This window comes from Alosa alosa, chromosome 4 (genome assembly GCF_017589495.1).
Source record: "Alosa alosa isolate M-15738 ecotype Scorff River chromosome 4, AALO_Geno_1.1, whole genome shotgun sequence".
In the NCBI taxonomy this organism is placed as follows: Eukaryota; Metazoa; Chordata; class Actinopteri; order Clupeiformes; family Clupeidae; genus Alosa; species Alosa alosa.
The window spans coordinates 3394076-3408729 of NC_063192.1; the positions used below are offsets into that span (position 1 = coordinate 3394076).

General features: G+C 49.7%; 1 protein-coding gene across 2 annotated transcripts; it reads left to right on the forward strand.

Moving 5' to 3' along the window:
• Positions 1 to 4183: 4183 nt before the first annotated feature.
• prdm2a (PR domain containing 2, with ZNF domain a) lies at positions 4184 to 14453 on the forward strand. Of its 2 annotated transcripts, none has more exons than XM_048241479.1 (4): positions 4184 to 4308; positions 6255 to 6406; positions 6978 to 8464; positions 8634 to 14453. In XM_048241479.1, the coding sequence occupies exons 2-4, from the start codon at positions 6388 to 6390 to the stop codon at positions 11937 to 11939; spliced, it is 4812 nt and encodes a 1603-aa protein (XP_048097436.1). In that variant the 5' UTR covers positions 4184 to 4308; positions 6255 to 6387; the 3' UTR covers positions 11940 to 14453. The 2 variants fall into 2 exon arrangements, with proteins under 2 accessions (XP_048097436.1, XP_048097439.1); XM_048241482.1 differs by having other exon boundaries at positions 6981 to 8464.
• Positions 14454 to 14654: the final 201 nt, after the last annotated feature.

Sequence of the window (14654 nt, forward strand, 5' to 3'; positions counted from 1 at the left end):
GTTCGAACCCCGACCAGTAGGAACGGCTGAAGTGCCCTTGAGCAAGGCACCTAACCCCTCACTGCTCCCCGAGCGCCGCTGTTGATGCAGGCAGCTCACTGCGCCGGGATTAGTGTGTGCTTCACCTCACTGTGTGTACACTGTGTGCTGTGTGTGTTTCACTAATTCACGGATTGGGATAAATGCAGAGACCAAATTTCCCTCACGGGATCAAAAGAGTATATATACTTAATACTTATATATATATATATATATATGGTGGACATGACAATACAGCATGCGACCAACTGCTCTGGGCCACTCATACACACACACACACACACACACAGACACACAAAGCTGTGGGCCATCTCCTAACGTATAGGGGAGGTGTTGGCTGAAGATGTGCACACAGGACTGTCACAAGCTCCACATGCCATAAATATAATACAACACACACACAAACACACACACACACACACACAAGCGCACACACACATGGGATATCTCATCAACAACACACATGAACACACATGCATACAGATATTCACATGCACATACACACACACACACATGGGATATCTCAACAACACACATTTGCACATACACACACACACACAGACATTCACACACATACACCCACCCATTGACAGACGTATGCACAGCAGATATCACACACACACACACTCACATTCCTCAAAAGCCTGTATGCATAAGGGTAGCTGTATATAGCCCCTGATGCATATTACCCATAACCATATAGGTGAAGTTGTGTATCTACAGCAGAGGGATGACATCATGTTGGAATGTGCAGGAAAGCACACAGTTCCTATGGTGTTGGTGTTGATGTTGCACGTGCAGTACCCCCAACATCTCAGCTGAAGAATGTGATCAGGGGTTCACCCCTCCAGCCATAACCAGCACCCTCAGTGAGAATCAGCCATCATAAGAAAATCATGAGTTATCCACCCCTGCATGTTTCACGTTCTTTCACACACACACACACACACACACACACACACACACACACACAAACACACATACACGGACACACATGCAGATGCTGGGTGTGTGCACACACACATTATTATTTGTGCTGAAAGAATGTTCTGTATGTTGACGTATGTGTGTGTGTGTGTGTGTGTGTGTGTGTGTGTGTGTGTGTGTGTGTGTGAGGGATGGTCCCTGTGGTCAGTGGTGTAGGTGCCACATTAATGCAGCTCCCCACCATGGCCATCAATCGGCGATTGTCCAGCAGAACAGAGGCTGACTGACACTGCAGCATAATGTATACATTCCACTAATAGCCAGCAGAGGCTAAATCTGTCATCTGTGTCTGTGTGTGTGTGTGTGTGTGTGTGTGTGTGTGTGTGTGTGTGTGTGTGTGTGAAGAAAGAAAGAAAGAGAGACATGGAGGAGATAAGAGAAGAGAACAACACGGTACACACAACTGCCACACACATACACACACACACACACACACATACTATAAAGAGACACTCAGAAACCGATGCTTATGTGTTGGAGATGAGAACCACACTGTAAAGATGGACAGAGAGAGAGAAAGAGAGAGAGACAGAGAGAGTGAAAGAGAGAGAAAAGGAGAGACAGAGTGAGAAAGAGAGAGAGATTATATCATCCTAGTATTATTATTATTATTATTAATAATACTATTACTAATAATAATAATACTATCATCCTAGTATTACTTCCACTATAATTTATTCTGTCTTCACGTGTTTGTACCCACATTGCTGTATGTCTATTTTTTTTGATTCCACTGTGTTATCTGTAACACTAGCTTTGGCAACACTGTACCGAAACAGTCATGCTAATGAAGCTCCTTTGAATTTGAATTTGAGAGAGAGGGGGCCCTTAATTCAGTGTCTCTATTTGAGAGAGAGGGAGCCCTTAACTTAGACGTTCGCCCAGAGAAATGGCTACATGTGCAGCCTGTTGACGTTATCTTTAAAGGTGGACAAAACACATGTCTCAAATAGTGTGGCTGCTGAGTGAGGGAGTGGCTGTGTGTGTGTGTGTGTGTGTGTGTGTGTGTGTGTGTGTGTGTGTGTGTGTGTGTGTGTGTGTGTGAACCCTATGAACTCAGACATAGCAGATATGACTCCTGACACTGAGGCAGATTCATGGCACATCTACAGTACCCCTGAGGCAGATTCATCGCAGATCTACCCCTGAGATCCTACAAGTCTGCTGTCTTTGAAAGCTCTGCTTTCTGTAAACTCTTTTCCTGGGAGTTCCCAGTCTTCATTCTCTGCTAAAAAAAAAGTTCCACAGAAAAGAAAAAAGGTTATATAACCCATAAATGCATATAATTACATTTAAACATGATGTTTCAATCAAAAAGAGTTGAGTGTTTAATACCCCTAATTATAGGCCCTAGGAGAAGATTATTTTTCAGGCCTCAAGCATCACTTTCATGTACGTTTGTCAGTTTGCTTACTGGCTATGTGCTGGCTAAGTGGCTGTGTGCTGGCTATGCACTGGCTACGCACTGTACTTCTGTACGTGTTGTCTGTAATAACTGTGAAATAATTCAGAACAAAGTGTAAATCAGAACAAAGTGAGTGATATGCAACATGCAACCTTTACAAAAATCTCATCTGTGGCTATGATGAGGCAGACTACTCCCCCTTGCAGATACGTGGACGACACACGCCCTCTAGAGGCACTCTGAAGTAATTACACACAAAATGAGGCAGACCCAGCTGTTATAGTAACCTTATATACCTAATAGTGTCCTTATATTAAGGACATGAGCTGGACATTAGCCGCTAGTCTCTAACCTGAATTACCTCCTTATCGTAATGAGTAAATTGGACTCTTGCCCCTGTGATTCCCCAGACCTGCTCTCATTAACTCCTCTAGTAAGCTGAATTCTGGAGACTATTTGTCCAATGTCTAAAACTCAGCAACACCAATCCCCCAGTAGCTAATCTTTTTTATCTGAACTGTCCCAATCTTTCACAGTTTCATTACTTTTAATTGTCTGTTATGGCTCTGCATCCATGACCTGCAGTCTGACGAAAGAGAGAGAGAAAGAGAGAGAGAGAGAGAGAGAGAGACCTAACAAGTGTGCATTTTAGAGTGAGGAGATACTAATCTGTATGAGCTTAGTAAATTAGGATAAGTCTCCTCATTGGGTAAATCCTTTTGTCCACCTATAGCAATACCTATATTATAATATTCTATAATATACTATAATAGTAGTAGGCCTTTATTGTCACATAGTCACAAGTAACCAGCGAAACTAACCATCAACCTGTCCATACATTACACAAACATACATATAATATGACAAGGGGGGTAGACAGGACAGGAAGGCAGGGCGTTTAGGAAGAATACAGCATAACATGAGGAGAGGGGAGGAGAAAAAAAAAGGCAACCCCCAGACTATGCTCCTGTGGGGAGTACAGTGTGGGAACAGGAAAAAACACCTCAGCAACATTAGCACATACACTTTACACAACATGAAAGACACAAGGCTTGCAACAGGGGAGGGAGTGGGGGGGGGGTGGAGGGAGTCCAGTGCAGGCAAGCAGCCATCCGGTCCTGCAGCCATTTGCGGCGCTGGTCACAGACCCGCTTGACAGACTGGGGGTACAAAGCGGCGAAGGCGTGGGATGGGGGTAGTGGGGGATGACTGCATGTCTGTATATGTGTTAGATGTATGTGTAGGCCTGGTGAGTCGCTCCGCCTGCTACCACAGTCTGAGTGCCTCAGTCCGCAGGATTGTCAAAGCGATAACACAGCAAGTTGCTATGGAGACAGCCTTGGTCATGTCCCAGACAGAGTCCACAATCAGCAGGTGTCTAATATAATATAGGCCTAATATAATATGATATAATATATGAAATCACATAAAATTAAATAGTATAATTTAATAGCCTAGAATATAATATAATATAATAGAATAGAATAGAATAGAATAGAATATTGACACAAAATATTGTGGGGATGTTAAATTGATAGGGAGCCATATATCTGCATTTTCAGTTTTGAGTTGCTGTGATTTTAGGCCTTTCAGAGCAGTGTAGGCACTGAGATTACCGTGTAAGTGACTGCTGACTGGGCGTGAGGTGATCAAAGTTTGCTTTGGGTAAACACGCTTGGACAGCCGATGCCTACACCTTTACTTGAGGGAGAGCAATGGCAGCTCGCACATGCGTAGTAGAGCAGACATCTCTAGTCCGCAGCGTCGGGTAGGCTACAATGGAGCTGACAGCTCGACGCTAGCAGGGGCAGCGCCAGACCAGGAAAGCACCAAGCGCACAGCCCGGAGATACGCACCTGGTGTCACCACATTCTAGGGTAAGGAACAGCCGCTCAATCACCGCCCAGAGGTGAACAACGCAGAATGTGGCCCGTGTCAAAGTCGTTGCAACGCCAGAGAGACTGGCTCCAGGCTAGTTAGCTGTCATAGGGTTGCGTTATTTTGTTTTAGTATGACAGCGCGTCAGTTAGATTTTTCATGAAATCTGGCTAGCCCTATGTGACTCCAGGTCCTTGAAATATAGTTTAAATATATAGTTTAAAATTAGGCGTGACTCAAGCACCAATAGTGACCCTTAAACGGCGTCTGGTCTGACTAGCCGCGGTGTCCGATTCGACAAGTGACCTTCCAGTCTGCAGACACCGCCAGTAGTCGCTTTATTTAAAGGGACGTCACGCGTCTGATAATGCGGTCGGGTCGCAACATGTGTCATTGCAGAGTCTGCTTTCGTGCAAACATTATAGCACTCATTCTGACACACTGTTTATAACCTATGAAGCCTTTTCTGCATAGATCTTTTCTGGGTTGCTCTGATTCCAACGAGACATAAGCAGGCTTGTCTTTTCATGCAGTTACATATTCATAGACATTAGCTGGTCCGCAGATGAGCTAATCTGTAAAATGGATCATGAGTGTTTCCTATGGTAATCTGTCCCGTTAGTCGAGCGACCAGTTGTCCTCATCTGGTTGTAAACGTCTACAATATTGCAATACCAGAAAAAATGTCATTGTTGTAACCTGCCCACTGTAACGAGAAATTATAGGCGAACCTTATTAAAAGTGTCCTGTCATCTTTCTACATCAGACGAGGAGACGGTGAGGAATCAAGATATTGGGGGAATTCTATCAGAGATTTGAGTGGTTGTCTTGAACAGGATGAATATAAGCAATTCGTAAATTAGGGCTAAATGCATTATTGGAATCATCTGTCGCCTGTAGCCTACTTAAGACCAATGTTTACAAAGCGTCTAGGTTCTGTCTGGCTGCGTTTACTCGTGTGTCGTGGTAGTTCACTGCAGTGTGCCAGCAGTCGATATTTGCGTGGTCGTGTTTGAGGGACATTTGAAATGGGCTTCAATAGCCACTTGGCTAGACATACCTGCAGAGCAGATCCCAAATTAGCCGAAAGTTCGTATGGCTATTCCCAGGGTAGCAGTCGTTGGGAAGCTCCAAGCGGCCTGTCGATGGCTCGTAAAGACGCACGATAGATCTCGCGATTACCACAGCCAGGTGCTAACCGTTAGCAGAGGTTCCGTCATAATTTGATGTGATGCTTCAGATTCAGGTCATAACGCTCGATGTTGACATCATGCGAGTGGGCATACCATGGGTGCTGTATGAACTGATGACAGGGTTGGTATGACTGGCATGGAATGACATTCATAACAACATGGAGTCTCTGTGTGTAGCAGACTGGGTTTTAAATGGTGACTGTCCATATCTGAGGTCTTGTTTTGCACATGCTGCTGGAGTGTAGGAGGCAGTGCAGTGCAGTTTTGGGCACATTTTAAAGCACACACTGGTATTTTAAAACTCCTGGGCTTCTGTTGGCTGTTGAGCCTGGGTGTGGCACTCAACTGTTTCTTTAACATATTTAAACGGTTTAAAATAATGTGACAGGTGAGGGTTATATGCACAGCGACTTATGGAAAGGCACTGTCTTAATCCCTCATTCAACATTGTCATTTACAGCTCTCTCTCTCTCTCTCTCTCTCTCTCTCTCTCTCTCTCTCTCTCTCTCTCTCTCTCTCTCTCTCTCTCACACACACACACACACACACACACACACACACACACACACACACACACACACACTCACACACACACACACCAAGCATGACTTCTCGTGTGTTCCACAGTTGTCCCCAACCATGTTGCGTGTCTTAAGCCTTCTCTGAAGCTGTGAGTGATGTTTAGTGCTGATGTTTAACGCCGAGAACACCCACTAAGTCACGAGTGACACACTCAGTGTTCTCCTCCTCAGGCCCAGACGGCAGGCCCAAAGACACAGCACTGGGCAGGCATCCGACAGCAGACGGAACTCTCATCTCAGACAGAATTCCAGACGGAACAGTGATCCCAGGCGGAACAGCTAGGATTCTAGGGGTGCTTCAGCGATGTGGAACTCTGAGGAGGGTGAGCACCTGTGTGTGTTCTATCTGATCTAAAGCAACTGTTCTCTGTATTCTATCTGATCTTAATCAGCTTGTCTCTGTGTTCTATCTGATCTTAATCAGCTTGTCTGTGTGTTCTATCTGATCTTAATTAGATGATCTAAAGCAACTGTTCTCTATGTTCTACATGATCTAAATTAGCGTTTTGTGTTCTCCACGATCTAAATAAGGAGTTGTTCTATAATAATCTTAATCAGCGGTTCTGTGTTCCACTTGATCTTTAGAACAACAATAGCAATGTTCAAAATACAGTTCTTAAATAAAAAAAACTATATACCATAATGTTACCACATTATATATTTAGGGTTGAAATGTCGGTGTAACTTTCTGACATTTAAACATTTGTTGTTTTTATCATTAAGTTGTGTGAGCTTGAGAGCATTAGACACAACAATTCTATCCTCCTTGATAATCCAGACAAACATGAATGTTGGTGCATAGCAGAAATATTACCTCATGATAAACCATATGTGTAACTTGTGTCTGTGTGTGTTGTGTGTGTGTGTGTGTGTGTGTGTGGTGTGTGTTCCCAGTGGTGGTGGTGAAGGCGGAACAGCTAGCCTTAGCGTCGGCAGGCCAGTCTCTGCAGCAGGTGGCTGTACTGCAGGAGGGCGCAGTGGGGGAGAGCCAGGCCTACGTTCTGCAACAGGGTTCCGTGCTGCCCCAGACCCCCTTCCTCTGCATCTCCGTACTGGAGAAGGAGCCCCAGGAGCACGAGGAGGAGGAGGAGGAGGTGGACAGACACACCACGGAGGACACGCCAGCGTCATCAGGGGAAGCTGTGTCCATTGAGGCGGGCGGAGAGGCTGACCAGAGCGCAGCTGGCGGAGTGGAGACGGAGACGGAGACAGGAGTGTTAGAAGGTTCCGGAAGCGCGGCGGAGGAGCCAGAGGAACAGGCGGAGGATGACCCCGACTACGACCCGGCGTGTGACCCGCAGGGGCATCGCGCGTTCCAGTGCCATCACTGCCAGCGGCGCTTCTCCACGCGACAGGGCCTGGAGCGGCACACACACATCCACGCCTCCACTGCTGCCGACGTCAACACACACACCCTCAAGTGCAGATTCTGCACCAAGACCTTCGGCACGCAGTTCGGCCGGCGCCGGCATGAGAGGAGGCACGAGAGCGAGAGGAAGAGGCTGGGGCGGACCGGTTCCTCTTCAGCACCGACCCGTCCTACCTCAGCACCGACCTGCCCGGTGAACGCCCCTGCAACATCGGAATCAGCTACGTCCGCCCCGCACCTGAAAATAGCCCCGGCGGTGAAGATTCTTGCGGCGGTGCGTAAGACAGCTCTGGGGGACGCGGCTACGCGCGTTCGTGGATCGGAGGAGGGTGGGGAGCAGAGGGGCGCTCACGTCTGCAGACACTGCCGCAAGGCGTTCGGGACGCACACCAACCTGCGGCGACATCAGCGCAGGGTGCATGAGCGTCACGTGCTGCTCAGCCGCCTCACCAGCGCAAGGGCACCCCCGGTGGTGTGGCAGAAAACTGCACCCAACCAGGAGGCTCTCAGCTCCTCTCCCCCAGCGGCGAGTCCAGCCCCGGGGGGAAGTGGGGGCGGGGAGGAGGAGGTGGAGCGCGAGGAGTACATGGTCGACATCTCCAGCAACATTTCAGAGAACCTCAGCTTCTACATCGACGGCAAGATCGTCTCCACCAGCGCCATCAGCAGCTGCGAGGTCATAGAGGTCAACTCAGGCTCCGCAGCTGTGATTGGTCTAGACACCCTCATCATCAACCCCGCCCAGATCGCTCAGGCACTCAAAATGCAGTCAGCCGTATCCGGATCACGTGACATCCCCGGCGGCCAATCAGCATCTAGGCGTCGGACGGCCACGCCACCGCTGCTGCCGCAGATCAAAACGGAGCTGGAATCGGAGCCCATCCTCACCACCACCTCCTCCTCCTCCACCCCAGCCTCCTTCCTCCCGTCTGCGTCGGCGGTGGGCACAGTGGTGGGCACATTGGTGGGCACGGTCCTGTCCCAGTCAGCGGACCCCGGTGGCACTCAGAAGGTTCGTGCTTCTGTTTGTCTTTAGTATATTGTGCTTGAACTTTTAATTGTATAGTGTCCTCTGTGTTTGTGCTTCTGTTTGTATGCACTGTATAACTTTTTAATTGTAAATTGTTTAATTGTGTACTTGGGTAACTTGAAAGGCACTTTTTATTCTTATTACTATTTAGGAGAAGACAGTCTACCTGTCGCCGAAGCTGAAACAGCTCCTGCAGACGCAGGACGGGTGCCAACCCACCTTCGCCCTCATCAGTGATGGCCACCGGCTTGCCCCCCCTCTCTCCCTCACCGTCCTGCCCTCTACCTCTGGCCGCTTCAAGAGGCGCACAGGGTCCCCCCCCAGCAATGGGTCGCCCCCCATCACCATCTCCTCGCAGCAGAGCCCTGCTGGGGCAACTGAGAATGGAGGGGTAACAGAATGCCCCCAGGAGCAGGCACCTGTGGCCCAGTGTAGTTCTCCACCACTTAGTCTCACCTGCAAAGGCGATCTGGAGCAGTCAGATCCTGGAGGAACAGCGTCGACCGTGGCCCCGGTCCCCGTCCATCAGAACCCACCTCTGGACTGGTCCGAGCCCAGGACGGGCGGGAGCCCGTGTAACCAGCAGCCTCTGGACCTGTCCAGCGCTGCCGTGAGCCGCAGGGAGGGCAGCGAGGAGCTGGGCGAGGCTGCCCTGGATCTGAGCATGCCCGGTCGGGGCACAGAGGAGGGTGAGGGCAGTGGCGTGGTGTCGTCTAGTCCACTGCAGCTGCGGAAGACCAAGCCCAGCTCTAGCATGCTGCAGCAGGTCTTGATGAGCGACTATGCCAGTGTCCCAGCACCCGTCGGAGACCAGGGCACGAATGTTGCTGCCCTAGTGACAGATGTTGCCATAGGAACTGCTGCCAGCGTGGTGCCTGCTGACCCCGAGAGGCTGGTGGCAGAGTTGGCACTGCCCCCCGAGTCCTCCCTGCTTCCCTCTGCACCCTCGCTCGCCCCCATCCCTGTCCTCGCCACACAACCATCCTCCCCCTCTAGTGCCCCCGGCAACCCCACCCCTCCGGTGCTGCCCTCTGCTTCCTCGTCCGTCGTCATGGTTACGTCAGCCCCTGCTCAGCTCCTGCCGGTGAGCTCCACCACCCAGCCCGTGCTGGCCCTCCTGCCTACGGAAGCTTCCACCAGTGGAGCAGAGACAGGCACTGATAAAGCCCCACAAGGGAACGAGGCCCAGGTGAAGACAGTCCTGCCAAACTGGCGAGGTGCTGTCCCCATCTGTCTGAGTAGTGCTGAATCTCTCCAGAACCAGACTTCCGCTGGAGGGCCGCCCGTGGGTGAAATGTCCCTTGCAGGCCCCACTACTGACTTGCTCTCTCCGATCCCAACACTACAGGCGTTCGCCGCTTCCGTGAACGAGCCTGCCATTCAGTCATACAGTATCATCCCCAATGCAGTGGTGATCGAGTGTACAGTCTCTCTAGAGTCCTCACAGACATTTGTTCCCACCTTTCCTGGGAGCACCATAGAGTCTCCCTATGGTAAAATCATTCTTGGGCCTTCAGAGCATCTGCAGCCTTACACTACACCTCAGCTTCAAGCCCCTAAACCTACAGCACCCCTTGCTGCACCGGCTCCAAACACTGACCCCCCTTCACAATCCGACCCCTCCTCGTCTACTGCCCCCCCACAACAGGAAACTGCCCCTTCAGCTCCTTCCTCCATCAAAGATGAGTCCAAGAGCAGTGACGGTGAGCCAGTGGAGTCAACCACTCTGCCCCCTGCTGCTCCGGAGGCCTCATCCCAAGCAGAGGAGAAAGCAGTCAAGGAGGAGCCAGTGCTGGTGAATCCTCTGGGCAACAACTTCGTGTGTAACGTCTGCTCCAAGCCCTTCCCCTCCATGAAGGAGCTGGGCCGGCACATTGGCGAGCACTCCGAGGCGTGGCCCTACAAGTGTGAGTTCTGCGTCCAGCTGTTTGAGAGCGCCAAGCTCTTCCTGGACCACCGCTCCACCTACCACGGCATCGGGAAGATCTACGTGTGCTCTGTCTGCTCCAAGGACTTTGCCTTCCTGTGCAACCTGCAGCAGCACCAGAAGGACCTCCACCCAGGCCAGACCTGCTCCCACACGGAGGTGGAGGACGGCAGGCTGCGGCCACAGAACTACAACAGCCCCAACAAAGACAGCACGGCAGCAGGACCGGATGCCACCTCTGACTCCAGCCTGCAGGAGAACGAGAGGGTGACCCGCAAGAAGGCGGCCAAGAAGGAGGAAGAGAAGGAGGAGAAGGAGGAGGAGTTTGACACGGCCACTGAGGAGCTTTACACTACGATAAAAATCATGGCATCGGGAATGATTCGATCCAATGGTCCGGACGTGCGTCTGGGCATCAACCAGCACTACCCTAGCTTCAAGCCGCCGCCCTTCCCTTACCACAACCGCACGCCAACCGGCTCCGTCGCCTCTGCGACCAATTTCACCACCCACAACATCCCTCAGACCTTCAGCACGGCCATTCGCTGTACCAAGTGCGGCCAGAGCTTTGACAACATGCCCGAGCTGCACAAGCACATCCTGGCCTGTGCTAACGCCAGTGACAAGCGCCGCTACACGCCCAAGAAGAACCCCATCCCACTAAAGCAGTTCGCCCGGGCGCAGAATGGTGTGCTCTCACCAACCACGGCTGCCAACATCCGCCAGAACATCTCTCGCAAGGCTGGGCAGGGGGGCAAGCGGCAGAACGTGAGCCAGGATTCCTTGGCCAAGCTGAAGCTGAGCGCACTAAACAAGAGGAAGGCCCAGCTGGTACAGAAGGCGGTTTCCCAGAGGAACAAGTCTGCTGCTCTGCCGAAGAGAAGCTCGGGGACTGGGGAGGAAGAGCAGGGAAGTCATGTATGCCCCCACTGCCGGCGGGAGTTCACCTATCGTGCCAGCCTCAGCAAGCACATCGCACTCAGCTGCCCCAACAAACCCGTCTCCAAGAAAGCCCGGAAGAGGAAGGAGGGAGTGGGAATGTCCCTCGTTCAAGAGAACAATGCCAACGTGCGCAGACGTAGTCCAGATACCGTGGGAAAACAGCAGGGGGCACTGCAGCCCCAGAGAGCCAAGCCAGTCGTTTCGGGAGCTGGAGACCATGCTGGACTGCCTCATCTTAATAAGGGTGACATGAAGAGGTCGGCCATCTTAATAGCAGCACCGGCCCACCCCATAAAGAGGAGCAAAAATGGGCCCTCAAGCGTCCTGTCCCCGATCCCACAGTCCAACTCCCCACATCGGCTGGGCCGCCCACTGCAGAACGGAGAAGAACCCAGAATCCAAACCCAGAACCTTCAGACCCAGGCTGCACAGCAGTCGATCCCCATCAGGGTGCGGGAGAGGAAGGGGGGGCCTGTGACACGCAGCCTTCAGCAGGCACGCTCTATGGTGCCCCCCTCTGGTCAGGTGGAGGCTGGAACTGCACCCCAGCCTGAAGAGCCTCAGGTGGCATTGGCAGGGAGGAAATAAGGCCTCTGCTCCTGGACAGGGCAAGGGCAACAGGGAGAGACCCTTGGAGCAAGACGAGGGCAAAAAGAAGCCGACTCTTTGGGCAACAGGGAGAGACCCCTGGGGCAAAATAAAGGCAAGAAGGAGCTGACTATTGGGGCACTGGGATAAAATGAGGGCAACAGGGAGAGATCCCTTGGGCAAAATGAAGGCAAGAAGGAGGAGTTGACTCTTGGGTCACTGGGACAGGACAAGGGCAACAGGGAGAGACCCCTGGGACAATGGACAACAGGGAGAGACTCCTGGGACAATGGACAACAGGGAGAGACCCCTGGGACAATGGACAAGAGGGAGAGACCCCTGACGCAAGATGAGGACAAGAAGTAGCTTGGGGCCCTGGAGCAAAGGGAGGACGGGGGTGTATGTGAGAGTCAGATATGGGCTCCATCCATGGCAGAGCCAGCTGCTAAGACAGGCACTGAACATCTGAAAGGATAGTATTAACACTTACATTACACTTCATAGCCTTTATTTATTTATTAGCTGGTGGTCCCTAAGGCTATCAGTGGTGGGAGCCCTTTGTGAAGGACACAAGAGAACAGACTAGGAATTTTAAAGATTTTTGTTTTTTTTGTCATATTTAAGTAAAGGAAGAGAAAGCAAAATGAAGACCTGGGATATTCTGGAGGCTGTCAGCGACTCTGTGGACACTTTATGAGTGTGTGATTGCACAGTGGATGATTAGAGGGACACAGGGTAGAATGAAAGATGGGTGTGTATGTGTGTGTGCTGTGGGTGGGTACTAAAGTCTTAGGTCAGAGGATAAGGTTAAGAGAACACAGTAGCAACTGCCCCTGGTATCGATTTGGCTCTGACAAGGCGCTTGATCCATGCCCACAGAAGGCACTGGCTAGGGCAATAGTTTTATTTCCTCCTGGGCCGTGCACTTTAATAATTTAAATGACCTTGGCAACTTTATTATTGTTTATACATGGATATTGTGACAAATACATGGATGTTATGACAAACAATCAAAGTTAAAAAAGACAAGTCCTACCTGACAGGGTTTAAGACTAATGTGAAGTTCCAAGTGTGTGTGTATCAGCAGTAGGCAATCATGTCTGGTAGTGCTGGATGAGTAGTTCTGATTTTAATGTTTGATTCGCCGTGTACAGTCTGGGGTTTGTTGTCTTGTCTCTTCATGCATGTAAATGGGTCACATGTCTTCACTATGAATCCCGCCCACTAGGTTTCTGTAACACTGCGATGGAGGAAGAAGGTCCGAACTGGAAGCACTCACTCATGGCTCAGTCAGAACTGGATCAGCGCTCGCTCGGACAAGCCCGTCCATTGGTCTCAGAGTGCATAGACCGCTTCAGTGGCAAAACCTGATATTTAGAAACAGAGGCATTGGCCAACAGACTCCTGTCTCTGTCCCGTTACTCAAATCCAGATTCTGTAGCAGTCATTTGAATGAATGCCTATTCTTTAAATAGCATTATACCCTCCTAAGAGGTAAAGTACTGTGTAATAAACACAAACATGTTGACATTCAGCATATAAAAGATCAAGAGTTGTCACTTTTTCTGATTGTATTTTGTATTATGTTAGTATTGACCAAAATGTTTCTAAAATAGCTGCACCTTCAAAGAAACCAAGGTTTGCAGATCTTCCCTTTGTAGTTGTTTCTGTAATAGCATAGTACCAGTGGGTGAATGTGTAACTCCTGGTCAGAACATTACCAGAGTGGTCTAGGACAGAACTGAATAACAGGAAACGGTCATCAAAGTGGTCTAGGACAGCATTGAATAATGGTCATCAGTGTATTATTAAGTTGTGTGGCCTTAGCCTTAAAGTCTAGAAGGGTGGAGGTCAGGTACGCATGTGAAACTGATACCTGATTGAGTCTGTGGAGAGCGAGACACAGTAGAGCTCAGACCTGATGTCCTGATTGGCTGTGGAGGGAGCTGTAGAGCTCAGACCTGATGTCCTGATTGGCTGTGGAGGGAGCTGTAAAACTCAGACCAATGATACAGGAACACAGGAATAACCTCTGCTGTTAGTGTAGGAATGACTTCTGTTAGTACAATAATAGCTATTACAATAAGCACAGGAATAATCTCTACCATTAGTACAGGAATGATTCATATTATTAATACAGGAATAACCTCTGCTGTTAGTACAGGAATACTGTTAGTACAAGAATAACTATTAACAATTAGCACAGGAATAATCTCTACCATTAGTACAGGAATGATTCATATTATTAAAACAGGAATAACCTTTACTGTTAGTACAGAAATGGCTACTGTTAGTGCAGGACTAACTACTACTGCTAGCCCAGGAATCACCTCTATGGTTAGTGCAGGACTAACTACTCATGCAATGAGAGGAGCAATAGACCTCTGAAGTTCGCCTACAAAAAGGATCCAAAGCTGCCATTTTTGCCCATATAAGGATATCCGGGTGTTAATTAAAGCTAACTGCCTATGGCAAGATGCATCGCAAGTTAGCTCTGGGGTAGCAAAAATCAAAGTTTGCAGTCTTAACATCACAGTATCCACTCGAAGGCAGAGGACAAAATTGTGTAGAGCAAAATGTCTGTATTTCCGATTTCCTTGTCCACACGAGAGTTTAACAGGTGCAATAATTCAAAATCCCCATGTTATTTCCCCATAGGTAAAATCGTAAAATACCGATATCGTAAAATATCTCCTTATACAGTATGGGTAAAGA